The sequence below is a fragment of the Cupressus sempervirens genome, chromosome 3, assembly GCF_028749045.1.
Source record: "Cupressus sempervirens isolate cs-2001-9-10 chromosome 3, ASM2874904v1, whole genome shotgun sequence".
In the NCBI taxonomy this organism is placed as follows: domain Eukaryota; kingdom Viridiplantae; phylum Streptophyta; class Pinopsida; order Cupressales; family Cupressaceae; genus Cupressus; species Cupressus sempervirens.
The window spans coordinates 965,185,749-965,213,076 of record NC_143120.1 but is presented as its reverse complement, the minus strand read 5'-3'; the positions used below and the strand labels follow the sequence as shown (position 1 = coordinate 965,213,076).

The following is a 27,328-nucleotide window of genomic DNA, read 5'->3' as shown; positions in this document are numbered from 1 at the left end:
TATGTCCATGTCACCCATGTTGACCACATGATAATCCGCCTTAAACTCATAGTTGTTCAAGCGCAAAGGTAAGTCTCGTACCATCCTGTCACAACGAAGAGTGTATCCATCAGCTACCTTGACTCTTAGTCCTTCGAAATCCTCAGTAATGAGTCCACGCTTCTCTACAAATCGTGCATCAATGAAATTATGCATGGCACCTGTGTCCAACAATGTAATAACCTTCTGTCCAGCCAAGACTCCCCGAAGTCTGAAAGATCCCTCTCTCTGGATACTAGACAGTCGTGCTTCCTGTAAATGTAGCTCTGTTTCCTGCCTTTGCCCTGCACTGTCTATCTCCTGCTCTCCCTTTGCTTCATCAGGATCCTCATCATGATGTTCTGAACCATCTGAATCTGAGCCTTCGTAATAAGCCCACATTGCCCGGTTGGCCTTCCCTTTTGGCCTCATAGGACAGTCATGGCCGTACTCATACGGGCCTTTGCAATAGAAGCATAGCTTCTTCCTACGCAAGTCATTAAGTGTCTCCTTGTCCAGCCTCTTACTTTCTTCCTTAGGTAGCTGTGCCTCTCTATGAAAGGGTTTCCTGTCCTTATCTTTTCCTGAATGGAAACTCTTTGCCTGAAATTTATTTTTAGAAGCTGAAGAGGAATCCATGTCACGAGCTTTCTTAATGGCTTCCTGCAAAGTGGGAGGGTTGAGAGCTTTAATCCACCCTCTCAACGGATCAACTAACCCATCCATAAATAAAACCAATAGCCTTCGTTCAGATACATCTGTTACTAACACTGCAAGTTTCTGAAACTCTGAAATGTATGTTTCCAATGAGCCCCACTATTTAAGCTGGGCTAATTCCTTGAAATGGAGTTCTGGATCTTTCTTATCAAAACGTTCAATCAGTCTCTCCGTAAACTCCACATATGAGGTAATGTGTGCATGACCCATAGTGATCATACCATGATGCCACCATTCGTGTGCTAACCCATCCAGGTGAATTGCTGCATACTTAATAGCTTCTTCCTCAGACATAGGATTCAATTGAAAGTATGTGTCAAGCTTTTGAACCCAAGCTCTTGCTGTAGACTTCCCCGAGCCATCATAATATGGTAACTGTAGTTTTCCTACTTTCTTTCGTAGCTCATAGTTCTGAGTCCTGTCTTGTCCACGGGGCATATGCTTCATCCGCACATCCATATACTCTCTAAAGGTGATTGCAGCTGTAAAATCTGGTCCTCCTCCTTCCCAATCTCTCCTCAGCTGATCTTGTATGTCAGTGATCTGGGGTTCTGGTATCGGCTGCTCTAGAGTTCTAGGAAGGAACGTAGGAATCATAGGCCTCGAACTTACTGTCCGAGCTTGTTGGGGGGCATGACCGAAATTGTTCCCAATTTGTTCGCCTCCATTATGTCTCTCATCCTGATTATTCCCATTCTGATTGTGACCATTCTGATTATTTCCTCCACCTATGTTAGCGTTCAACCCCATTTGTCGAGCCATCATCTGCATCATAAGCTCCATTCTCTGATTCTGTTCTTGTGCTCTTTGTTCGGCTAATCGCTGTCCCTGTGCCAGGGTGTCTAATAACTGTAAAAATCTTTCCTCTTGCGGATCTGGACCAGCATTCCCGCCTCTATCCATATTGTAGTCGTAGTCTTGATCAAAAAATACCTCCCCTGTGTCTGTATGACTGGATTCTATGTCCACCTGGATAGATGAGCTAGACTGTTCGCTCTGCAGGTCAGAAATCCTATCTTGTCTTGCTTTGGTATTGCGAAAATTATAAGGCCTTTGTCACATGCTCTGATTTTAGTGTTTTGACATTTCGTCAAACACTTTCCCTCCTATCCAGCTGTTCCAAATTCCCTATAAGACCTCCACAGGATGGCAGGACTTATAGCTCTGATACCACTGTAATGACCCTCACTATAAAGGCCACAGAAACCCTCAAACTGAACTTAGGAATTTTGTCAAACACTTGGCGTGTAACAGTAACAATATTCAGAATATGGTAATTTCAGATTTGATACTTTCAGAATATAATCACAGAATTACAATATATATAAAGCCATTGAACTATATTTCAATTACAATGCAATAAATTCTGAAATTATTTTATTACCAATTCTGGACTGATTATTACAATGACTGTATGACAGCAAATTTACCCAAAAATTGACATATATTTCAGAATGCAAGAACCTGGTTTGAAGAACTATGGAAGAACACCACGTTTTGTTGCAGATCGTTGATGAAGACCTCCAACCGCACCCCCAAACTGTTCTTAATTTGCTGCTGCTGCCCAAACTAGCAGGGCCGTACCAGGCCGTACCTGTACGGCTGCTGAAATAAAATAATATTAGGGTTTTGGGACCCCCAAATGCAAGGAAAATGGGCGCCTAGGGTTAGGTAGTAACCCTGTAAAACCATAAAAAATAACTCCAAGGGGTTGAGGAGATATGAGCAATTATGTGGTTCCGAACCCTGCTTTGCCAATTCTGAAAATGCACTTATTCTGTCTTCAAACTCTTGTCAAATGCTTCTCCAATGATAGGGCAAATCTGAAATCCTTATTCTAACCAAAAAACAAACCCTAACAACGAATTCTCAATAAGCTCCAATGAGATGGCTGAATACCAACTCCAATTATGCAACAATTCAGGTGATATTTCACACCCTCAAAGTCGCCAATCCAAGGGAGTGATTCGTTCCCAAAGATCGAATAATTTGCAGATCCAAAGTCCACAAATGTCTTCACAATGAAGAAGTAGAAGAGTTCTCCAATCCAAGCATGTCCAAATGAGAGGCTCAGCCCTCTATTTATTCACTTTTCTAAGAAGTTGCTAGAACTTCTAGAAACATCCTTTATAATTTCTCATTATAATGCACTTTTTTATAATAAAGTAATTTTATAAAATAAAAAGTGCAACTCAAATTAAAATTATAACATGTGGGCCCCAATATCACATAATGATAAAATATAACCTCTTAACACTTCTTCAAGAGCAAGATATGACTATCTGATCCGCAGAATTGACTCTCTTTCCACACCATTTGCCTACGAGAGTCTGGAATTGGCAAATCCATGATCAATGCCATGTCGAACTAAAGAGGGGACATTACACCATGATAGGAAAAAAGGTTCTCATTTGAAGAAATACATGTTGTCTATTGTCTATAGTTGACATATGCATATATGGTGCAAAGTTCCTAGACTTGTCCATACCTAAACTTGGTGAGTCACAAGTTGGGTGACTTTGACGAGTCCAAGGGACCCGAAACTGGACCTGGACGAGTTTGGACTATGTCTCACCAAGTCACAAGTTAGAGCTTGACTTGTCGAGTTTCGTAATTAGGATTTGGCAAGCAAATAGAGTCTTTGTGGCAAGAAAAACATAAAAATTGATTGTTTTAACTTAAATTTCTTTCTCGTATAGAAAATAACATTGAAATCAGCTTACGCTTTTAAGTTTTATATAAATACTGTCAAGATGTTTGAGAGCGGTTTCAGATTTCTAGGAGTTATAATGGAGATTCTGGACTTTGGAAGATCCTAAAAATTTTTAGACAACCAAATTCCAAGAATCAACATGCTTTCATCAAGTGTTCTTTTCCCGACTTTCTTTTACTTTTCTAAGATTTTTTGATACTTCAATTTTCCAAGAATTCCACCCATCCCCTGTATATATCTAATTTTGCTATTTTCTTTAGCTACAATTTGCATTTATACTAATGTGATCGATGTATATTCATGTGTGTGATCAAAATTTCAAATTAGCTTATTTTTTATGATGTTATTTTGTCGCCTATAAGCTTTATTCCAAAGAACCAAAACTCGGAATCAGCAAGGCCTACTCGATTCGTGAATTGACTATGAACCACCCATGAATCAGTTATGAATTGACAAAGTGAAATAACCCTTGAAATTTAGAGATTTTAATGATTTGAGACTTATTTCATGCACCCTTTATTGAATATAGCTTAAACACACTATAACATCATCAAATAGAAGGTTACATACATAAACAAGGAACATAAATGATAAATCCATCACATACGTAAAATGTAAATTGTGGTTGAAGGAAATAGAAAACATAACCATTTGACATAGATATATAGAATTGTAAATGCTGTTAAATCATAAATGTATGTAAAATCCATGAAACCAATGACATCAAATGTCCCATGAAACACGTATCTGTAATAATAAAGTGTAAAATTGTAGATAGTAACAGTGTAATTTTGAATTAGAGTAGGTCGATATCTTTTCTTCTAATTGTTGGAAAATTTTAATTCTTTGAATTTTGTAAGTGCATTGAATTATCTTTCCATTGATTTTGATCTCTTGTTAAGTGGCTTTTTCTTTAAGGAGAAATGACGAGTTCTAGAGCGAGAATTGAAATAAAGGAGGGGTGAAGATTTATTCAAGTTGAAAGAGAAACAAAAACAAACAGAGAAAGGGCATCAGATAGCCCTGTCAAGATCAACCAAGTGATCAAGTTGATGAGACAAGCCCATCGGAAGTTGAGTCTTATCAACAATGTTCCAATTACACATATAGTCAGAAGCCCACTTCACCAAACAATCAGCAACACTGTTCCATTCCCTGAGAATATGAGTGAAAGTAACAGACTCCAAAGAAGTACACGAATTATGAATCTGGTCCGCAATCAAAGCTAACTTCCAACTAACAACTTCAGAATATTGATGATTCAAAAGATGCTAGAATTCATTGAAAATTAATGACTGAAATTTTTATTGTTTTGATAATATAATATATCATATATCTAATCTAATGAAAAGTTTTAAATACCACATATGATTGAAAGAGGTTGAGGAGGACCTCATTAATCTTCTAAGAATGTTGGACTTCATGGTATGTTCGGTCAAGGAAGGTATCTTGAAGTTATTTGTAGCTAAATATCTTATGTGTGTCCAAAACACCAATATTTGTTGATCGAACAATAAAATATTTAAATAATTATAATCATAATTGAGATGCAACCAAAAAAAGAAATCAACAAAAAAAAAATCATTTTTTTGTGCCAAGTCATGATTTCACGAGGCACATAACTTGGCGATTTAGGCAAAAATTGCCCAAAATTACCTAACTCAGCAATTCATGGTGATTTGTAGCAAAAAATCACCGAGCCGATTCAACAAGTCAGAAAAAATTGCCAAGCTCAAACGAAATCACTGAATCACTTGAATTGGACAGATTGCGTCAGTTCTCGTTTCTTTGCTTTATTTAATAAAAAGATGTATGAAACAAGTTAAAAAATCCTTAAAAATCTCTAAATTTCTTGGGTTTTGTCACTTTGCAGAGTCCCAAGTCCCAAGTCGGATCAGCCTTACCATCTCCGAGTCGGGGAACCTTGTTTTTATATGATGATATGTTTGAGTGATATAAATGCAATGACTAATTTCGCTAACATAATAACATAAGTAAAAGTTGACAATTGGTTAAGAAAGACAAGGCACCAAATGATGATGCAATCTGATCACTCATCAATTAAGATAGGGAGGTGTGATTAAGACCATTAAGGGTGTCATTGTGATATCCCTGTCAAAATAAATAAAATATTAATAATGTTATAGTTTGAATTTACTATAATGATTGCATAATATATTAATATTAAAATATGAGAATTAAATTTTATATAAAGTAAATATATTATGCAATAGTATCAAAAATAATAATATTAATATTAATAGTAATACTAAAAAATGGGAGAGTGCAGGCGATCAGGTGCGAAGCTTCAACAGGTATACATAGAGTTGCAGGGTTTCCAGCAATATCAGCTTCTTCAGAAAAATGCGCAAAGGTTTGCATCGGGTGCAGGGAAACCAATCTTCCTCCAATCTTTAAGTACAAAGCTATCGTGCAGCCTGCCAACCTTTTTTTCATAAATCCACGCTTTCATTTTCAGGGTAATAGCAAAGCAGATTTACCAAAGAAAACGGTTGAGTCGGAATCAAATTTGGGAGATCAAAAGAGATTCAGGCCGGTAGGATTAATCATTTGTTAAAATCAGGGAAACGCTTGATTATTGGTCCAATTAAGCAGGACTTTGAAGGTCAAGGATCCACAGAGGTTGGGGAATGTTCTAAAACCCAATCTATCCCTCATTCCAATGTTTTTAGGGCATCTTCTGATTGAAAAAAAGCACCAAAATTTAAATCTTCTCCTGAGTGGAGAAGTGGGTGAATGCATTTTGTAAGAATCCAAAGAGATAAGCAGTCTAGGTTTATGGGAGCCTCAAATAAGACTGGTCCCTGTTTTAAGAAATATAAAAAACAGCCCATTTTTGACATTTGTGAGGACTCACCTGATGTTGCTACTGATAAGGATCAAGGAGATAATGAAATGCAGGAGAAACTTGATCCTGATCCTGATTTTCTACAACAAATCCAATTTGAGATGTCGAAAACTACATCAGAAAAGGGTTTACATTCGGCCTTAGATCTCCCTTCTTATGTCTCATTTCCTAACAATGTTCAGATCAATAATCCCGGGTTTCTATCTGCTCCTAACAATATACTTAGTACTATGCATGGATTCAAGTCAGATTTTGAGTATCACTTCGATCGAGCTCCCTTCAAATCTAGTTTTACAAAGTAAATCTGGAGGAAAAAGCTATCTCATAATACAAATAAGGATCTGCATAAGAGAGATTTTCAGGGTATGAAAGGGAAGCAGTTGCTATCTCAAAAAAATTCTGTTCATGGTAAATGTATGGATGGCCCAAATCAGTATTTGGGTGAAAAAGAAACCAAGAAGTACATCTTGTTACATGATTCACTCATAACTCCTCATGTTGAATATCTAAAAGATACAACACTAATTGGTAAGTTTGGCAATCCTTCCTTGAATATGATTACTATTAAGGCTTAGGCTAAGCAAAATTGGGCGGGGTTGAAAGACTTTTTCTATCTAGGCTCGTGATCTGCTTTTTTATTGCACTTTTTGACTGTAAGACCAATCATGTGCACAAATGCAAGAGTTGGTTCTGGGTTTGGGTTTATTCACAATCCCATGGGTTCCAAATTTTTACCCGGAGCCAAACACCTGCGCATATTTACCCTTGTGGCTTTCATCACCTCTTTTGCCTCTGGAGTATAGAGATCCAAAGATTGTGGAATTAATTGTAAACAATATGGGATTTTTCTTAAACATGATCTCATTCCTTTCAAAGAGCTTCACCGTGCTGTCAGGGTATGTGTGTTGCTAAGACTTAACAAAGCATTACCTTCAGAAATAAGCATTCAGTCTAAATTTGGGATATGGACTCAAAAACTAAAGTTGCATGATGACAGTTTTGTACACCAGCATCAGGAAAAACTTGGCCACTTCACATCTCAATGTAACTTTCAATATCAGATTAACAAAGAAGTGTGCACTGATCCTGTTTCCAACCCCCTTGCTTGCTCCTTATCTGGTTCATTTGCTTCAAAGCTTCACAAGGATGGCATCTTAAATGAGTAAAATTTTCAAGGTTGGCTGATAAGCAGCACCAAGGACAATGTGTCTTCATTCGAGTTATCCAACAAAGGTTGATTATTCTTCAAGCAAATATTTCCGCTCATAAGGGATACACAGTTGTCCATTAATGGCAAGGTTGCATGGGTAACTTGTACCCACACCCTCGTTACTCGTGCCCAAGTACGGGGTACTCGGTGGAGAGCATCATAGCTAAGGACCTTGATTAAGATTTCTGAATTTGTTTTTGGTTGTATGTTTGCATATCAGTGTATTGTTTATCAAGCTTAAGTCAATACCTAATTAGTTTGAAACTTTGATACAATATTGATTAACAATAAACTTTATTACTGTTCAAGTCAGAAGTTTATCATTTGCAATATGTCATTGTCATATGATTTATGGTCTTCTTGTTCATGTTTAAAGTCAGCCTTCTCTGTTATGCATCTAAACATTTATCATATATTCTTATTACAAACATATAGCAAATCTGAAACTGAAAACAATACATTACATTTGCAAACTTTATCACTGTTCTTGTTTTGAAAAACCATTGTCATGACTCATAATTTCAGTTTTTCTATAAATATAGAAGTATAAATAAAATAAAGTTTGACATACCCAACTATCCCCGCCCCCTATTATGAAAAATACCCATACCCATACCGGTGCCAACACCCTAAGTACCCCAAGTACCCCCATCCCCGTGCAACCTTGGTTAATGGATTACTTCAAAAAAATGCTGGTAGATCTGGTACTAAATTGCTGGTAAATACTCTGCCACTGTGGACAATGAGTGTCTTGTTCCTTTAATTGGATATGACTACGTCAAGATGAATTTGGCAAATTTTAGTGCACAACCAGTTTTCCTGTTATCAAGTTCGGCAGATCAAATAGCTATTCCTGCAGCATCTGATGTGATTGATGATATTGCAGAGTAAGAATTCTTTGGTAAGAATATGGAATGTAGGAATCCTTGTGGTTCTGATAAAATATCCCTGGAAAATCAAGATTCAACTTTTCCTTATACCAACAAGAATTTTCGAGCAGAGGAAATTAAGGTGCAGTTGATAGAGTCGGGCACTACTATGAAAGCACCAGATAAGTTAGAATGCACTGCGTTGGATTATGCCAACAAGAATCTCAAGTTTAGGAACTTAAAGTGGAGTCGACAGAGTCTGCAACTATTAAGAAACTACAAGATAAGTCAGATTTGGCAGTATGCATTTCGCTAGATTGTGCTTCCTGTTATACCATACCAGCATCGCTGCAGAAGATTATTCAAGATTTTGTACGTGATAAATGGACAAACATGGGAGTTCAGGAAGGGAGTATACAAATCTTTCATCATCCTTCTATAGTTGTTCCAGACAAGCATGATGTGGCCATACACTCTTCAATGGACTGTGCTTCTCATAACACCATTCCAGACATACCGCAGAAGATTAGTCAATATGCTGATAATGATTTGGGGGCAGCTATGGGAGATAATGAGGGGAGCTTACAAAATTTTAAATTTTTCTAAAATCTTATCTGGATCTTAATCCCCTTCTTTGAAAGATGTCTCGACAAGAATAAAAAGGAACCCAAAACGAGAGGAAGTCAAAACATATCAAAGTTAGGGAAGAAATTGCAGCAGGCATTCAAACTACTATTGTGGACAAATTTGCTACTGATAGAAGATCCACGAGGAGAGCCAAAGGCTCTCCTGAAGAGCAATGAAGTTGATGTCGTGGAATGTTAAAGGTATAAATGCATTTGACAAAAGGTTTAGAGTCAAACAATTTATTGACTCTACTCAAGCTGATCTAGTACTTCTCCAAGAAACAATTTTTTCTGAAGAAGCCTATGGAAAAACAGTTCATGAGTGGGGAAACTGGCAATCAGTCCCAAGTCAGAGCATTGGAGCTTTGGGAGGATTAACGACATTATGGAATCCAAGGTCAGTTAAGGGACGATTAATAGATCAAGGTCAGAATTGGCAGCTTATTTCTTTTCAGCACTTTGATTTGTCACTAATGGTCTTCAATACGATGGTCCAAAATCCACTGGGGATATGATTATGGCAGCTTATAACTGATTTGATTTACAATCTAGAGGATCAACACATTGTAATGGGAGGTGATTTCAGTTCGATAGTTTCAATGCTAGGAAAAGAAGGGTGGAATTTGCCCTCCTCCTAGGACAATGGAGGACTTGATTGGTTTCATATCTGAGAATGAACTCTCTGATATTGCTCCAACAATGGAATATACACTTGGAATAACAATCAAGATGGATTTACACAAATTGCAGAGAGGTTGGTCAAATTCTTAGTATCTTAAAGTTGGAAATTGAGTAATTATTCTCTTCATAAATGCTATCATCTATAGAATCTTATCATTTCCCAACTTAACTGAACCGTGGAAATCCTCACATAAATCTTGTTTCAAATTCGAAAGCCTGTGGTTCAGACATCCACACTTCCTCCTTCATTTGCGTCAATGGTGGGTAAGTTCACCTTTATGTGAAGGCACTAAATTGTATCAATTATACTGCAAACTACAATATATTAAAAAGATTTTCTTTCAAATTTGAAAGCATGTGGTTCAGACATCCACACTTCCCCCCTCATTTGCATCAATGGTGGGTAAGTTCACCTTATGTGAAGGCACTAAATTGTATCAATTATACCACAAACTATAATATACTAAAAATAAGATAAAAATCTGGAATAAATGTGTCTTCAAAAACATTTTCCAACAAAAAGAGATAGTGGAAAAGAAGTTACATCAGATCCAAGAACATATTATTTCAAGTGGCCTAGATCAAGACACACATATTAAGCAAAAAATCCTTAAAAGAAGAATGGGAAGAGCTTTGCTGTTGAGAAGATAAATATTGGAGGCAAAGATCCAGGGAATTATGGCTAAAGGAAGCAGATTGTTAGAGTAAATAATTAATTTATTAATTATTTATTCTATTTACTTAAGCTTACTTAGGTAAATGCATTTATTTATTAGTTGTAGTCTAGGAGTTTGTTATAAGTTGTTGACAATACGGGAGTTTGTTCTCTCTTAAGTCATACTTATCCTCTCTCCTTGTTTGAGGACTTTCCACCTTATGTGGATTTATGCTTAGTTGTCACACTTATCTCCTAGCGTCCTCTAGCTTGTTCTAGGAGATTCCTTGAGGCCTTTATAAGCAACCTCTCCCTCATTGTATTACATCTCATTATCACTTTCTCATTGTAAATACATATTTTCTTGTGTTTGCATATTTTCTCTCTCATGTCCGTTTAAGGTTTTTCCTTTGCTCCACGCTCTTCCTTCCTTGGCTTCCCTTTGACAGGTTTTCGCATGCAGGTGATCTTGGGCGTCTTTGGAGTTGGATTTCATGAACTCCAACATGGTATCAAAGCCTCCCTGCTGCTGCTTGGTTGAAGAATTTTGAAGCCATGATTTGGAGTCACAAACCCTAGTTTGTTTGTGCATTTTTCTTCATATCAGGGGAAGAGCGAATTTTCAGAGCACTTTTAGCCCAAACGGATGCTGCCATTGGATCCGGGAGGCACTTTTCATCTAGGATCCATATAAAATTTGTCGATTTTGGAGACAGAGCTCTGGAGGCAAATTTTTTTTCATTTCAAGGCCTTCCATACGGATCGTACGGACGCAAAGCATTTGAAAAATTTTTTAAAAATTATTTTTCGACCACTCCGCCAGTGCATCGCCGGGCGGCCACCCGCGCACCACTCGCTTGCCACCACAGCCGACTGAGCCGCCGCCGAGCAGCTCGGCCTAGTCGCCACCAGTGGGCCACCCTGCCTCCGCCGGTTCAGACTCTGCTCCCGATGCTCCACCCAGTTTCTCCACCTCCGCCGTCTTGCAGAACCTATTCTCGCTGCTCCGCCCAAGGTTCCTCCTCTCCTGTGCCGCTCCTCTCCACAACTCCGCTCCGGCCCAGCCACTTGCTGCGTTAGCGATACGTGGAGTAATTCGCAGCACAGAGTTAGCTTTTGACCACCAGCAGCCACTGCAGGGGTGACACATGGCACAGGTGCCATGTGGCACTTTGCCATGTCACCTGCCACATCATCCGTACTTGCCACGTGGCGTCCACGTGGCCTTTTTTGGGTTGACGGCTGATAGGATGTCAATTTTAACCCAGTGAAATGCTGATGTTAGCATGACCTCAACACTGCATCATCCCTTGCTTGCACATCTCCTAGGTCCTTTTTGACCCACCTTTGGTTTTTTGGCCATAACTTGAGCATATGGAGGTATTTTTCCGATCCAAAAGAAGCACCGAAAAGCTGGTTCCGAGACGGAGACATTGGTGTAGGTATTTTTAGGTTTTGATGCATTTTTGTTGCCCGTTTTTTCAGTTGAAGTCCGAAGTTTTATTTTTGACTCCAACATGCATATCTTTTGCGTCCCATGTCAATTTTTTGAAAACTTTATATTTTTGGAAAGCTAGTTCTGTCATCTTTTCAAAAATGTGGTCATTTTCCTTAGATTTTGGCCCATGCTCTTTCTATCATGTTTTTAGCGTTTTTGCTATATGGTGGATATCTTGAGTGTTTTAGGCCTGAGGATCGTTTTCCTGGCATGGTTTCCTTTGTTTTGGGTTGTACTATGTTTTGTTGTAGCTTGTTTTCAATTTTGATCATTGTAGCTATCATTTTGAAGCACTTTTATGTATCGCACTGAGATAAAGTGTCACTTTTGCATTTCGGGTTCATGAATGTTGTTTTGAGTCAGTTGTACATGCACTATTTTTATAAAGCACCATGGGGGGGATAGTTGTTTGTTTTTTTAGGCATTCTCCCTTTGTCAAGTGAGTGTCCCTTCCATGACATTAGCCCTATGCAGAGTCAGTTTGATCGTGTCTTTATAGGTGTTTGTACCTCTTTTCCTCTCTTGTCGTTCTTGGTTCGTCTGCAAGAGACTTTGGCTCACCTTCTCAGTTGCCTGTCATCTCACCCCGTCTGCATTAAGGGGGGGTTATGCTATTGTTCTAATGCATCCTTGGTTCGATGGTTCGTTAGTGTGAACTATGTATTTAGTCTAAGTTGCTGGTTCGCGGTTCGGTTTCGGGTTCGGGTTCGAGAACCGGTTCGCTGGTTCGACAAAATTTTGAAAAGGGGTTTGGGTTTGTTTGGGTTCGTTAGTACAAAAACATGTAAAAAAAAATATTTAAAAAAAAAAAAAAAAAAAAAATATATATATATATATATATATATATACACATCTTTATGAAGCATGAGTTAGAATTAGAATGTAGCATAGTAGCATAAACACATTTAAACAACAAAAAACTTTAAAACAGCATAAACAATATAGTAGCAAACCACAACGATCATTGGAACCCCTAGCGACTAGATCTCTTCCCTTTCATTTAAAAAATTCATAACTGTATCTGATTAGTTTATGCAAATCAACAGTAAGTTTTAATAAAAATTTCTTCTTTTCATAAATTTATTTACCAAACTCTTATTATGATTAACATAATCGATTGAACGTGGATAAAAACTAATTAGATCTAGCTTGTAGAAGGTAAATCCCTTTGACCAGTTGAATATTCTTCAATCTCTTTGGGCACAATCTCCCAAGCATTGATCAACAACAGTAAACTGGAAAAAGACCATTCATGGAGGCCTCTGGATAACACAGTCTGACGTCCCAGATTAAATATTCTTTAATACAATTTTTAATATACCTAGAGGAGAAATAATCAGCCAAACAGTGATAGACAATGTGGTAAGTAGCTGCCCCACCTGACCATATTCATGTGACCGTAACTTTCTTCTGTAGGGCAACATTTCCCAATAAAACGTTGTTTATTGTTTAGTGTTTGAAAAATTCATATTGCTACTCAAATAGGCCCTGAAATTCCTCGAAATTGGTCATGGTGGTCGCCACATGTTGAGCATCTTCTCTTGTGGGTGTCTCAAATTTAGTAGCATTTTGATTCAAATAGAAAGTGTTTTACAGCTAGGGATTACTCAACACTAAAAAACTGTGGTATTGTAATGCCTACCAACCCAGACCCAAGATGTATCAACATAAATTAAATTAAAACATGCTGTAATGTGGAAAATTTATATGTGGTTCTTCTGGGTTTGAACCCTGGTCCGAAATTTTATATGTGGTTCTCTTGGGTTCGAACCCTGGTTCGAACCAGATCGAATCAGGCCTCCAAAAACGAACCCAGGTCGAACCGGACCAGAACCACGAACCGGTTCGAACCGGTACGTGGTCCGGAGGGGGGGGGGGGAGGTACCCGTGCAACTTAGTATTTAGTGGTTGATCCTATATAGAAGGCGATTGCAGTGGCTGGCTACCTATGCATTTCGGTGAGATGGATCATCTACCATATAGAGATGCTCGGTTCGTGCCTTCTTCTTCCATGGAGGTTCTTCAGATCAGTAGTTTTCTTCTTGATGGCAGATTTTGCGGCTTTTTCATGCTTCAGTGATGCTTTTCATGATCACTCTTTGTTCCTATTTTAGGGGACATTTCCCTAGTTGGAGGCTTATTCAGTTCTTCACTAGCTTCTTACCTCTTTTTGGGGGAGAGTTTTTCCCACGTGGTTTTCTCTCTTTCCCCGTTTACAGAGGTTGCATCTCTTTGCATTTGTACATGGGTACCTAACATGGCCTCGTTGCCGGGACCCATTCTACATTTCTGCATTTCTTAGTTTTGTGAGCTTAAGGCATTTCCCTAAGTTGCACATAAGGGGGGGTGTTAGAGTAAATAATTTATTTATTAATTATTTATTCTATTTACTTAAGCTTTCTTAGGTAAATGCATTTATTTATTAGTTGTAGTCTAGGAGTTTGTTATAAGTTGTTGACAATACGGGAGTTTGTTCTCTCCTAAGTCATACTTATCCTCTCACCTTGTTCGAGGACTTTCCACCTTATGTGGATGTATGCTTAGTTGTCACACTTAACTCCTAGCGTCTTCTAGCTTGTTCTAGGAGATTCCTTGAGGCCTTTATAAGCAGCCTCTCCCTCATTGTATTACATCTTATTATCACATTCTCATTGTAAATACATATTTTCTTGTGTTTGCATATTTTCTCTCTCATGTCCGTTTAGGGTTTTTCCCTTGCTCTACGCTCTTCCTTCCTTGGCTTCCCTTTGACAATTTTTCGCATGCAGGTGATCTTGGGCGTCTTTGGAGTTGGATTTCATCAACTCCAACACAGATAAGAATACGATTTTTTTCCATATGTCAGATAAATAGAGGAGGGCAGAAAACACTATTTCTTAGATCCCAGAGCTACCTACAGGTCAAACCCTTGGGGATTGGGAAGGCATTACAGAAGAAGGTGTTAGATTCTTCAAAGAGTTGTGGGCCCCGTTAGAATCCTACGAGCCACCTTAAGAGAGAGTGTGAATTACTCAATATGCAATACCGACACTAGTGTCTTAAGATGATAATAAGGCACTCATGGCCCCTTTCACAATGAGTGAACTTAAAAATGCAGTCTTCTCTTTGCGTGTAGACAAAGCTCTAGGTCCAGATGGCTTCACTGCTATGTTTTTCCAGAAGTGTTGGGAGGTTGGGGGATTTGATTTGCTCGCAGCCTTAGAGGAATCCCGTCGCAATGCTGTCATGCTGAAAAGTTTTATTACAACCAATATTGCTCTGATCCCTAAATCTAATAGTCCTAAATTTCTTGCTGATTTTAGACCCATTTCTTTATGCGATACAGCGTACAAGATATTCACCAAAGCAATTTCTCTTAGGCTGCAAAAACTCTTAAACAAAATAATTTCCTTGGAACAAGGGGGTTTTGTGTCGGGAAAAGAAACAATGGAGGGAGCTATCATTGCTCATGAAGTATTGCACTCGATTCATTTAGAGGAAACTCCTTTTGTCATGATCAAACTTGACATGACGAAGGCGTATGACAGGGTTAGATGGTCTTTCTTGTTCAGAGTATTACATCATTTCGGCTTTGACAAGTGGTGTTAATGGATCAGAGCATGCATTTCGGGAGCATCCTTTTTTATCATCATAAATGGGGAACCAGCTGGTTTCTTTTCCTCTACAAGGTGATCCATTATTGCCTGCACTTTTCATAATCATGGTAGAAGCTTTCAGTAGAATTATATCAGTTAGACAGGAGCAAGGTAAATGGTTGGGAGTTAAGATTAGTGGTACCTCTCTAGCAATTACACACTCTTTATTTGCTGATGGTACCCTTCTGTTTACCAGATCAAATGTTAAGGAAATCAGAGTAATTAAAGACACATTGCAGACATATACAGAGATTTCGGGACAGAAAATCAATAGTCACAAATCAAAGTTTTTGTTCTTTTTCACAAATGAAGTCATTACTAGATGATTAATAAACATTCTGGGCTTCTCACAAGATTTTCTTCCTTCTCAATATTTGGGAATTCCATTATTTACAGGGGAAGGTAAGGCAGCTCTTTGGTGATCCATTGTTGACAAGATTAGAAGTGGAATTATAGATTGGAAAAATCACTGGTTATTTCTTTCAGGAAAAATCTTATTAGTGAGATCAGTGTTATCTACCATCCCTAATTACTCCATGTCTGTCCTTACTGGCTTAGAGCCCCACAAGGAATCATTAGGCAGATTGAAACCTCGATCAGAAATTTCATTTGGTCAGGCAATATGTCAGAGGAAAGAAAGATCCCCCTAATATCCTTAAAGGAAATGTCTCTCAATAAGAGCCGAGGAGGAGTGGGTTTACACGACTTATCAAAGAGGGATACAACCTTTGGAGCAAAACTTGTGAGGCAAATGATGAAGAAACCAAACAGTAAGTGGTGTAGAATTATGCAAGAAAAATGCTTAGATGGTATGGATCCAAATTGAATTGTCACAATCTCAAATCCACCAGTGGGTTCTGAAATGTGGAATTTTATTGTCTCCTCTTGGACCTAATCTCAAACTATGTATCTTGGGAGGTGAATAATGGGCTGTCAGCAAAGTTCTGGGAAGAATTGTGGTATGGATTAGCTCCACTAAATTTATGTGATGATCTAAGATGCTAAAATATTTTCAGGTAAAATAATCTGGAAAAATCCCTTTGAGCTGCCAATTCCTCTTCATCAGAAAAAGTGTTTACACAAATTCTTATGCCAAAGAAAATTAATTTTTTTGTTCCAAGCAAGATCAATTGATATGGGCCCTATCTAACTCAGGAGAATATACTATCAAAATGGGTGGTAAAATTCTGGCAATATTGGAACAAACATTAGCTAGACAGAGAGCATACCACCTTTGTTGGAACAAGGTGACTCTTCCTAAGGCGGGTTGCTTTGCTTGGCTTGCCATTAGGAAGAGAGTTTTAACAAGTGGCAGACTTCAGAGGTTCAATATATCTCAACCATTCCAATGTATGTTGTGTCAAGAAGGAGTGGAAAATGTTGACCACCTATTTCTGCAGTGTTCCTTTGCACAGGCATGTTGGCAGCGTGTCATGAAGAGATTGGATTTATCAATGTCATTGCCCAATTCCCTATGTGATCTATTTTAGTCATGGTCCACTCTTTACATCATTCTTTCCTGGTATTTGTTTATGTTCTCCTGCTATGGTGGTTTGGGCCATATGGTGGGAGCAAAATAAGAGAATCTTCAGAAGTAAGCCCTCTCCTCTTGAAGTGGTCATTAAAGGCCTTGAAAAATCTATATCAGAGGTCGTGAATGATGGAAATATTGTCATTGATGTCAAAGGAATTCTTGAGCGTGAGCAAAATGATAAGTGTTATCAATTAATAAGGTTCAAAGAAGTCAAATATAAGGAATTGATTAATATTATAATTATGGACAACATAAGCATTAGTATATGCTATATTCAAAGATGTGACAGAGTATAATGACCAATAAACATTGAAGCAACATCAATATATCCATCTGATCAAATATGGAGTGTTACTACAAGCGGTAAAGTAAGAAGATAAAGTTTAAAAGGTTATGATGAACAATGATTAATTATATGTATACACAAGTTCATGACTATTATTGGCATTAAAGCAAATACAGTGATATGAAGACTCTAACAAGTATGAAGTCAAAGATATCTTGCACATTTTTGTTGGCCCGATAAAGCAAGACAAGAGATCGATGAGTATTATTGCTTAGAAAGGAGCGCTATCAATAAGGGATGCAAAGGCTGGATAGAACGTAAAAAAACAAAGAAAAAAAAGACAGCACTATTATTATTAAAAGAATGGCAAATTGAAGTCAACCTTGTCCATGTCAAAAATCTTCAAAGAAACAATGCTGGGAAATAACAGAGTTTTATACTCAGTTGCAATGGTATATGGTTTCACTGTTGGAAGAAAGTCATTACCAGCAATACTGATCTATGTGTATATGTATCTTCAGTAATACTAATAAATACTGGTCTTGGTCCAAACACAAAGCATTGCCAGAATCTGTATGTAAGAGCGCAACATGTAACAGAGTAATACGTTTTGATACCAAACAACCAAGCATCATCAAGTGGTCAAATTTAAGGAAAAAATTATGCATGTCTTTCATATTCAAGTGGTGCTGTTACAGGTTTTGTCTTTAACTGTTTAATTTGAGTCTTAAAAGAACATCGAATATTAAGCAACTACTGGGTGACATTCAAGATATGGACAGAGGCACTATTAAAGACAATAGCGAATGAAATATACAGTGGAGAAAAGGAATCATGATGGAAAAATACAAGGGAAGACGGTGATAAGTCTTACAATGGTAACAGCGTATCAAACAGGGATTTGATACACAAAGATATCTATCTATATATATATATATATTATATAACAACTGCAATGAGTATTTAGTATTGAAGACCCAGTGAAGACATTCAGTCAGCGTGAATACTTTTGGTCAAATATTAAGAATCATACATCATAAACAAAGCTGTATCTTTATACTGTTTAATAATCAAATATTCTAGGCACTAGCAATATCAGAGTTTGGCATTTAAAGAAAACAAATATATATATATAAAATGAAGATAAGCAGTGTGCAAATAACACGAATGCTGCAAAGGAATTACAATGGAAAAAGACAAATTATCCTTTGAAGAGAATTGACGGTGGCCATAATAATATTCAGTCAGCAGGCAAGCCATGACATATAAAATAGCTAAATAACAACTAGACAAGCAAAGGGCTGATGATTTCTATCGTAAACTCCATACGATATATGATTATATAAATATACATTTCAAATGCAGAAAATGATTAAATGTTATGTACAATAGTGACAGAACAAGCCATCGGAGTCCTTTAGCGGTTACAAGAGATATTAAATTAATGGAGCACTACGACAACATTGCAAATATATTCATTACAATATTAATTGACAATGAACTACCCAAACAAAGTGATATAATGTTTAATCAGTAATTTGTAAACTCTTGGTTAAGTTTCTTAAAGAGATGTGGCTCTTTGACAGGTTGCATTATAAGATATATAAAGGGATTGAAAAATATTTGAAGAAAATGTGAAAAAGTAATAAAAAGAATGTAATAGAAATGAAAAGAAAAGGAAGTTGTCTGGAAGATTTGTCTGAAAGAGAGTGTGAGTAATTATGAATAAATAAAAGGAAGTGAAGGAAGAATATGCTGATCAGAACTATTGAACAGAGCAAATAAGAAAAATATATATAAAGGTGATGGAACATAAATAAGGGCTGAATGAATAATTATTTACAGATTGATTATCTGAATACATATATCAAAGTGAGAATATGATAAGAAAAATAAGGCTGACCGACTTCAGGTAGAAAGAAAAGTGTAAGTGCTGCAAATAAAGAAATATATACCGAGATAAGTAGATGAATTGTGTGCTGAACATATCCATTAGCAGTTGAGCAAGCAACATTGCTAAAGTGGAAAAGAGATTTGTGTGCAGTGGGTTGGTCCTCACAAAGACAAGCAGTGGGGGTTGGTGCTTCCAGTAGGTTGGAGCGTGCAAAGTGTGGGAGTTGGAGCTTCGAGTGAGTCAATGCTCATAAACTTAGGGGTTGGAGCCTACAAAACATTGTAAAAGATCGGTTTATATTTGAAGCAATTATTTGTCGTGGTTTTCTCCCACATTGGGTTTCCACGTAAACATTATGTTATTATGTTAATGTGCATAATTATTTATTTCAATATTTGAAGTTAGTTGTGAGGATAAAAGTTTAAAATTGGCAAAGTTGTTATTATCCGGATTCACCAAATTTGGAAAGTGCAGAATTTGATGAGCAGTCTGCAACTAAGTTCAGTCAAAAGTGTTGGGAACATGATGCCTTTTTCACTCTCTTTCTGGGAACAGGATGCCCAGGGCGATCTCTTCCCTGCAAATTAGCCTCAAATTGAAATCAAGGTTAGTAATGCTATCTAGTTGTTTTTGGTACCTGTAGGCATCTGTCTGTTTTCTGTCAGTTTGTGTATTCCAGGACTTGCCATTTTCACCTATTCAGTTTAATATCTGACGTCAGCCGATCATATTTCTCCATATTCACTCATTTTAATCACCACAACGACAGATCTTTATTTTCATTTAGCACTGAAGTCCTCTTGAGCCTACTGGTTATCTTCCTTCCAATTGTGCACTAGGAGATAGGATCAAAACCCCCTTGCATCTTATTTCTCATTGTACAATAACAACAATGTTCAAGACCCACAACCAAGAGAGAAGATTCTTTGCATTTCCGTGAATGTAACTCCTCGGTTGTCTTTGATTACCCAACCTTCCCAGTTGTGACTTGCTACTTTCCCATTTTACCAGAAGTTACCAAATGCTCCTAAATATTCCAAAATATATTTTCCAATTTCATATGCCATCCTTCGTCTCTCAGACCTCAGATGCAGGGTACACACCAAACAGCCACAAAACAGCCTCAAGTGCGCAACAGTCCGGGTACGCATACTCAGTGCACTATGTGAGCACCCTGAGCTCACCTGATGTGCCATTGGTACATAGCATGTGCACCTTGGGCATACCCACCTTCAGACGCAACTTCAAGTCCAATATCTTTCACATTATTGGCAAAGGCTTGGTTGTCCATCCATGGGTAGGCAAAGGCAAAGTGATGTGTATTGGAGGCTACTGTAGTTTGATATTGTATGCACTCATTATTGGAAGGGTGATTGCCAAGCCATGTCCCTTAAGTATTATGCTCACCTCTTGATTTCCATACTTCCAAGAAGTTTCTAATCTCTTTCTTGCTAGTTTCTCTTGCATTGCCTAGGTCTGAATAAAAATCCCAAAGTACCTTCTGTATCCTAACGTCAGGATTTTGATTTGTGTTGGGCTGGTATTGCCAAGGAGCAACTATGTCATTAAGACAATGAATTCATTCCCGTCTTGTAGAAGTTCCTGTAGATGTAACTGCTCTATATATAATGTATAAATAATAATATACTTAGTGTAATCCTTTTTGTACATGCGTGTACTTGCATACCCAAACTGCCAAAACAATTGCCTATACCCACATATCTGGTTCTCATGCCCATACCCATATCGGCAACTGAGTCCAAAACTATTCAAATGTTATTTGTTAATTAAACATTAAATCTAATTTTCAACCACAAAGGACAACATTTCTTGGTTGGTTTACTTGCAGGTCATGATTTTCTATTTGAGGATAATTGCACTTACTCTAAATAGTAAGTACTATTTCAGAAAGGAGATGTGATAGTGTGAGCAAATACTTTCCTTTATATTCAGTTCAATTGACAATCTGATGCTAGTCTAGCTTACTTATTATCTTGACTCCTTAATGGTGGGGTTGGATCTTGTCATTTCCTGTGCATGTCAAAATAATTCAAAAGCTCGGATCAGCCAAAGACTTTGGCAGCCCTAAAATCTGAAAATCTAAGCCGAAAAGAAACATAAGTTTATAAAATAAATTCATTGGAGGCATTACAAATGAATATAGAGCACATATAAAGCTGTTTTGATTGTATTAGCATTACTTGAAATTGAGATTGACTTGTTTAAAGTTAAACTATGCAATTCAATTACCTGGAAACTTAGAACCATAGAGAAAATATATTAAAATAAGGACAAGAGAAATCTGCTTCTATTATCAAGCCAGAGGAACACGAAAACAAATGGTGCGAACCACATACAGATTTTATTATTTTGCTTTTTAGTCGCTTGAATTCTGATCACTGAGGATGTAAATGACAAAAAAAAATCAGGGTTTGACAACGGTTTCCAATTTCTTTACCCCTTGGTTGAGTTTGTAGGAAAAACTTGCTAAGCGAGTTGGGGCAAAAACTTAGTTCCAAGGAGGAACTAGGAAGTTTTTCCAGCAGACTTGTCTCATAAGTCGCAGATGAGTTACTTATCAGAACTTAACGAGTATTTCCAACAGATTTATCTGTCAAGTTTCAGTGAGTTACTTGACAGTCCGAAAGATCCACAAGTCCTCACACATCTGGTCGGTACTCATCGGGTTTAAGAACTATGGGAAAAACACATTGAGCTTTGACGGCCAACTTGTCCATTGAAGCCATTTTTTGAAAAACGTTGTAGTGCTAATCCTTTTATTCAGAAGAATAATTTGATTGTATGTCTAGCCAGTGTTTCACATGAGGATCTTAAAAATGATTTTTGATAAGCATCATCTTATTTTCTGTGATGTCAACTCACAATTTACTTGTTCCGGTATTGCAGGGTCATCAAATTTCTGGAGATAAGCCAATTGCTTTAGAGTTCTCATATACAGAATTATTTGAGTTTTATGAGAAGCTAGAGCAAATTCAAGAGCAGTTGGATTCTTTATCATGACAAACACGTATTAACAAAGGCGGGAGATTAAGTAGTTGATACTTCATCATGACAAGCATATGTTTCACGAAGTTCAGTAAAGTTGTAGGCTTCTTAATTATGGTAAATATATAGAGGGCTTGGGTCTATGACTTACCACATTTATTTTCAGGAAAGAGATTGTTGTATTGTAAACTTTCTTTGTAGACGCTTCAGTTACGATTCTATTCAGTGTTACATTTTTTTATGGGCTATTCAAAGACAATGCATATCCTTCTAATGTATATTTAGAATGGGTTCACCATTTTTTTTTTCATCGTATTACATTGCACTTTGTTGAGCTTATTTAGTGCTTGCCTACGGCATCGGTGGTTCAATGCTTGTACACAAATATTTCAGCCAATACCATTCAATGACTTTTTAACATATAAATGTTCTGTAGTCATATATTTTTAAAATATTAGAAAAATTATTTGTCTTTAGTTCCATTGTTTAAGAGCAAACATAATAAGGAGAAAAATATTTTTTATTACAAATAAATTCATAAATTTTAAAAACCTCTCGACAAAGTCATTTAATTTATAATATAATATTTTGGGATATTTCTAAAAGCTTGGAATGTTTTGGTGATTCTAGAAGTACAGAGCAAAAGAAAATGGAAAGCACATCATCGAAAGCTGAAGGAAGGAGGCGACATGTCATATCGTTGCCAATTTAATTGCTAGGGCTTGAGTACCACTGCCTTGTTTATTAAATTTTCATCCTCTGCTTTTCATCCTCCAATTTGAATCCTCTTTTCAACATCTGCATCACCACCAATTCCTTTCATAGTTTGTTGTAGCTTTAGTTGTTAAGGTTTTACAAAACATGAACAATTACTAATGGGAGGAGAAGCCAGAATCTTGTGATTAACATACCCACAAATATGGTTCCATTGACAAGCTCCACCGCTTGATTCTATCAAAATGCAAGACAACTCTATGGTTTTGTAATTTTTTGAGACATTTCTTGTAGCTCCCTAAGGGCCCTGGGATAAAATAGTCTGTGACCCCTCCTTTGTTCTAATAGTATTTATGCTTATAGAGCTTTTAAGACTTGGGTATCCTTTTGATGTTGCATTCACTACCAACATCCCTCATAAAAATAATTTCTTCAGAGGTTGCCTTTAGAACTCTCTACGATGATAGCTCAAAATGTTGCGACACTGTACATATTTCTTCCATAAATTTTAATTTGGACACTTGATGAGGGTTTGTGAAAAAATGTGTTTTAGGCATTCCTGTTAATTATCTTTTTTAAACTCAGCATTAAACATGTAAGTTTTTGTTAATCGAATCAAATAGATGCATTCCCAGAGTTTTATTTTGTATTTGTAAAAACCTTCTATGCATATTTGCAATTTCATTTCTTTGTTAAGTGACCATAATGTTTTGTTTGAATACATTTCTTTATTCTTGAAACAAGTTAATTCTTTTGGGGAAAACCGTACTGTTGGCAAAATTGCTCAACTGATACTTTTAAATTGCGAAAAGTACATACAACTAGAAAATAATTAAGATTATTAAAAGGCTTGTGCCTTCACAAAATATTTTTAGTAATATACATACAATACTTGTGTATGCTACATGCTTAGAATCTGGTCATGATAATGTACATGATAATAATTTCGATTTGATTAGTACAACTAATTGAAAAAAAACAAAAAGGAAAGGAAAGCCACTTGGCTTCAAACATATACACAATAGTAAGCTACATTCTTTTACTTTTTAATTTAATAATAAATAAGAAAAAATGTCAAATCAAGAAAAATGTAATAGCTATAGACATCACCCTTTGAAATTAGCTAATAACCTTCCATTTTTTTCTATCAACTATTTAACGAAGATTTAGCATTGTTTCTTTAGTTTACCAACATGCAATTACTTATTAGTAGGCAATTAGACAAGAGTTATTCTCTATTCTATCGCAATTCATCACTATAAATGTACATTTTTACTGCAAATTCAATGAAATGAGGTTTTGACATCTATCCATAACATTTATAGTGCATAGTTGTTGTTTGATGATCTGCAAACCATCATTATTCAATTTTGTTGTTCAATAAAAGCCTTTAATAGGTATCAAAGATCAGTCCAACAGAGCCAAGACATGCTAGGATCCTTGACAAACTACAATTTTGCCTACCAACAAAGGACCAATCACCAAGAGGGACAACATCTTAGTGGTAGAGACCCCATCAACCAATTGGAGATCCTAGGTTCCACTCCTACTTGGTCCATAAAAAAATTAACAACATAAATATTGGCCATGGATAGAAATTGCACTTGACAAGTTGGCAACAAATCACTGTCCAACAAATACCATGCATATGGAATACCATGAGCGCGTAGAGATAACCAACAAGCATGTTTTCTTTGTAAGCCTTTGGACAAAGAATGCAGGATGCATTTAGGTGTTTGGTAGTTTGTTTTACATTTGACAAACAAGATATTGTTATGTAAAATCATCTAGAAGCCATGACCTACATGAGATCCTAAATTTCAATCAAGCTACACAGTATATTAGTTTTCTTGAAATATTAGCATGTTCATTTACTTCTTCATAATCTATGCATCACACAATATCTTTCATACCTTGTGTTGAGCTCTAGTTCAAAACCTTGATTAAAATGACATTCAAATTAATTTGATAACTTCAACACCAATGCAAGCTACACCTACTACAGATTCCTTTCCATTGTGGTTAAAGCATCGTCTATTCGAGTGTAACAAAAATCCGATATCAAATAACCTATATTTTGGTAAAACCATTGAAATAGTGCACTTGAAATTAGCAGACAACGAAAAATATACTCTCTCTCTCTCTCTCTCTCACACACACACACACACACACACACACACACACACACACACACACACACACACACACACACACAAACACACACACACGCACACACACACACACACACACACACACACAGAGCTAGTTTATAGCTTTACAACTTTCTATAAAATATAATTGCTACTATAAATTCAAATTTTGCAAGCTCCGTGGACATCTTCCCCGCTTACACAAAAAAATGGAGCTTTGGAATAGGTCATGAACATCCATCAAAGTATAATAAAAAGAGGTTTTTGGTATTGTACTAATTGGAGCAAAGTAGGGATCCATGCCACACTTATCTTATTAAATGAATTGGAGGAAAGCATGCCCTCTTGGTCCTGCCATTGGATAAGCTTGTTAGTTGTTTTTGTAGGTTTGGGTCGGGGGGGGGGGGGGGGGGGGGGGGGGGGAATGTTTGGGTGCCTGCAAATTAATCTCAAACTTGATCTTTTCAAAACTTAACATATGGTCTTTGTAAGCCTCCTCTCCTGACTATGCTTACTATTACTAGAAATTTGGACCGAAGAGAAAATGACACCTCCTAAATTTGCAGAAAAATCATCTTTGTTGTTTTTCAAATTGTAATTTGATTAATGTCCACACTATCTTGTGGAGCTCTCATTCTAGCACATCCATTGTGAGGATGTTGCCAATTATGAAATGGGTTTGCACACCTATACTTGGTGCAGTGAAACACATATCTTGCAACTACCATATCGAGACGTGGAAGACATGCACCTTGTTTTGACAATTGCATATTGACTTAAGAATGTATGTACATTATTCAAATTTATTAACATTATTCTAATATTTTATATATATACTTGAACAAAAATATGGTATTATACACAACCTTTAATATAAATAAATTATACTATTATGATATATTATATTTTATATTTAATGTAAATTCTGAAAGTTATTTTCAAAATAATATATATTTTTTGATTGGTAAAAGGCTAGAGCCATATAAATTTTATTAATTTTTTTTTAAAACAAAGTATTCATTCAAATGACTACTAGTAGGGAAGAATGGAGAAGAAAACCTCTAGTCTAACCCATGACAGATGTCCTATATACAATTACAAAATAGAAAGGGGCTCTTCCCTCTTTTGCAAGTTTAATACAACCTTTATTTACATTTGTATATTCATTTCATTGAATAAACTTTTAAGTTTGATCCATATGTGTACAAATGTCCCTAACTCCCTTAGGACCCTAGGAGAGCATTCCCTCTTTTTTGGGAATTTTTCATTTTGTGTATCTAATACGTTGTGGCCTCTTTTAGTGCCATGATATGATGTCTTAGCTATTGATTACATAGATCCTCCATGGAATCCGCATTCTAACAGACACTTCAAGCTCAAATGTACTTCTTACTCTTAAAAATAATCTATTAGCAATCTTATATCAAGGATAGCAAGTTTTAAATGGTTTATAAGTAAGCAAATATATCTTATAACTTTGTTCTTTTGAGTAGAAAAATTTCCAATGGTCTTTTCAAAGTTTACCAATTGGCTTAATTGTAGATTAAGCTTCATGCAAATTAATGTTTTTGGAAGAAGGATTTTAGAGATGAGAGGAGGGTTCTGATTGAAAAAGGGATAAAGGAGGTTTATCGTCATAGATTTGATCTTTCATATTACATAAGAATTCATCCTTCATGCAAATCTATCTTTTTTTTTTTTTTTGGGTGGTCTGGTTAATAAAGTGTGAGGCTAGCTGCCTACTTATGATTTTAGTGTTTGACAATTGATAACTTTTAGTGAATTAAAATATTGAGCTTTTTAGAAGGCCCAATTAGATTGGGTCGATTGGTATGAATATGATTGTTCATTATATTGAGGATTTGTTGTGATGCACTTTAGAATTTTCTTTCATGTTTAGGAGTAGTGTCATGAGGACTCATTATGAGAAGCAGGGGAAGGACAATTATCTAGCTTCGAAACAAAGAAATCCATATTTTTCATTCAAATTTTAATGTGCTAAAATGGTTGTCATTAAATAACTGGGAACTAAAAGAGTACGCATGCAAGTGTCTAGATAACTGCAATTTCTTAAATTGTCATCTCAAGTTCAAGTTTGTGAGCAAGCCTTTAAGATTCTCGATTGGTTATTGAAAAACCTTGTTATATGATGAGCCAAATGAGAGGTGACATCTATTTGAGAGAGGTCTTTAATAAGACGATATCTTCCAGTCAATTGTTATTTTACCATAACTTTCCCAAATTCCTTGGCAT

At 36.6% G+C, this 27,328-nt stretch overlaps 1 protein-coding gene across 1 annotated transcript in view; it reads left to right on the top strand.

Annotated features, from left to right (window-relative positions):
- LOC149569943 (uncharacterized) overlaps positions 1 to 22,519 on the top strand; it is a 112,191-nt gene extending 89,672 nt beyond the window's left edge. The window contains exon 6 of the mRNA XM_089822619.1: positions 22,113 to 22,519. Coding sequence (XP_089678745.1) covers positions 22,113 to 22,226 — 114 coding nt within the window. The 3' untranslated portion in view covers positions 22,227 to 22,519. The remainder of the gene's footprint in view (positions 1 to 22,112) is intronic.
- The last annotated feature ends 4,809 nt before the right edge of the window (positions 22,520 to 27,328 follow it).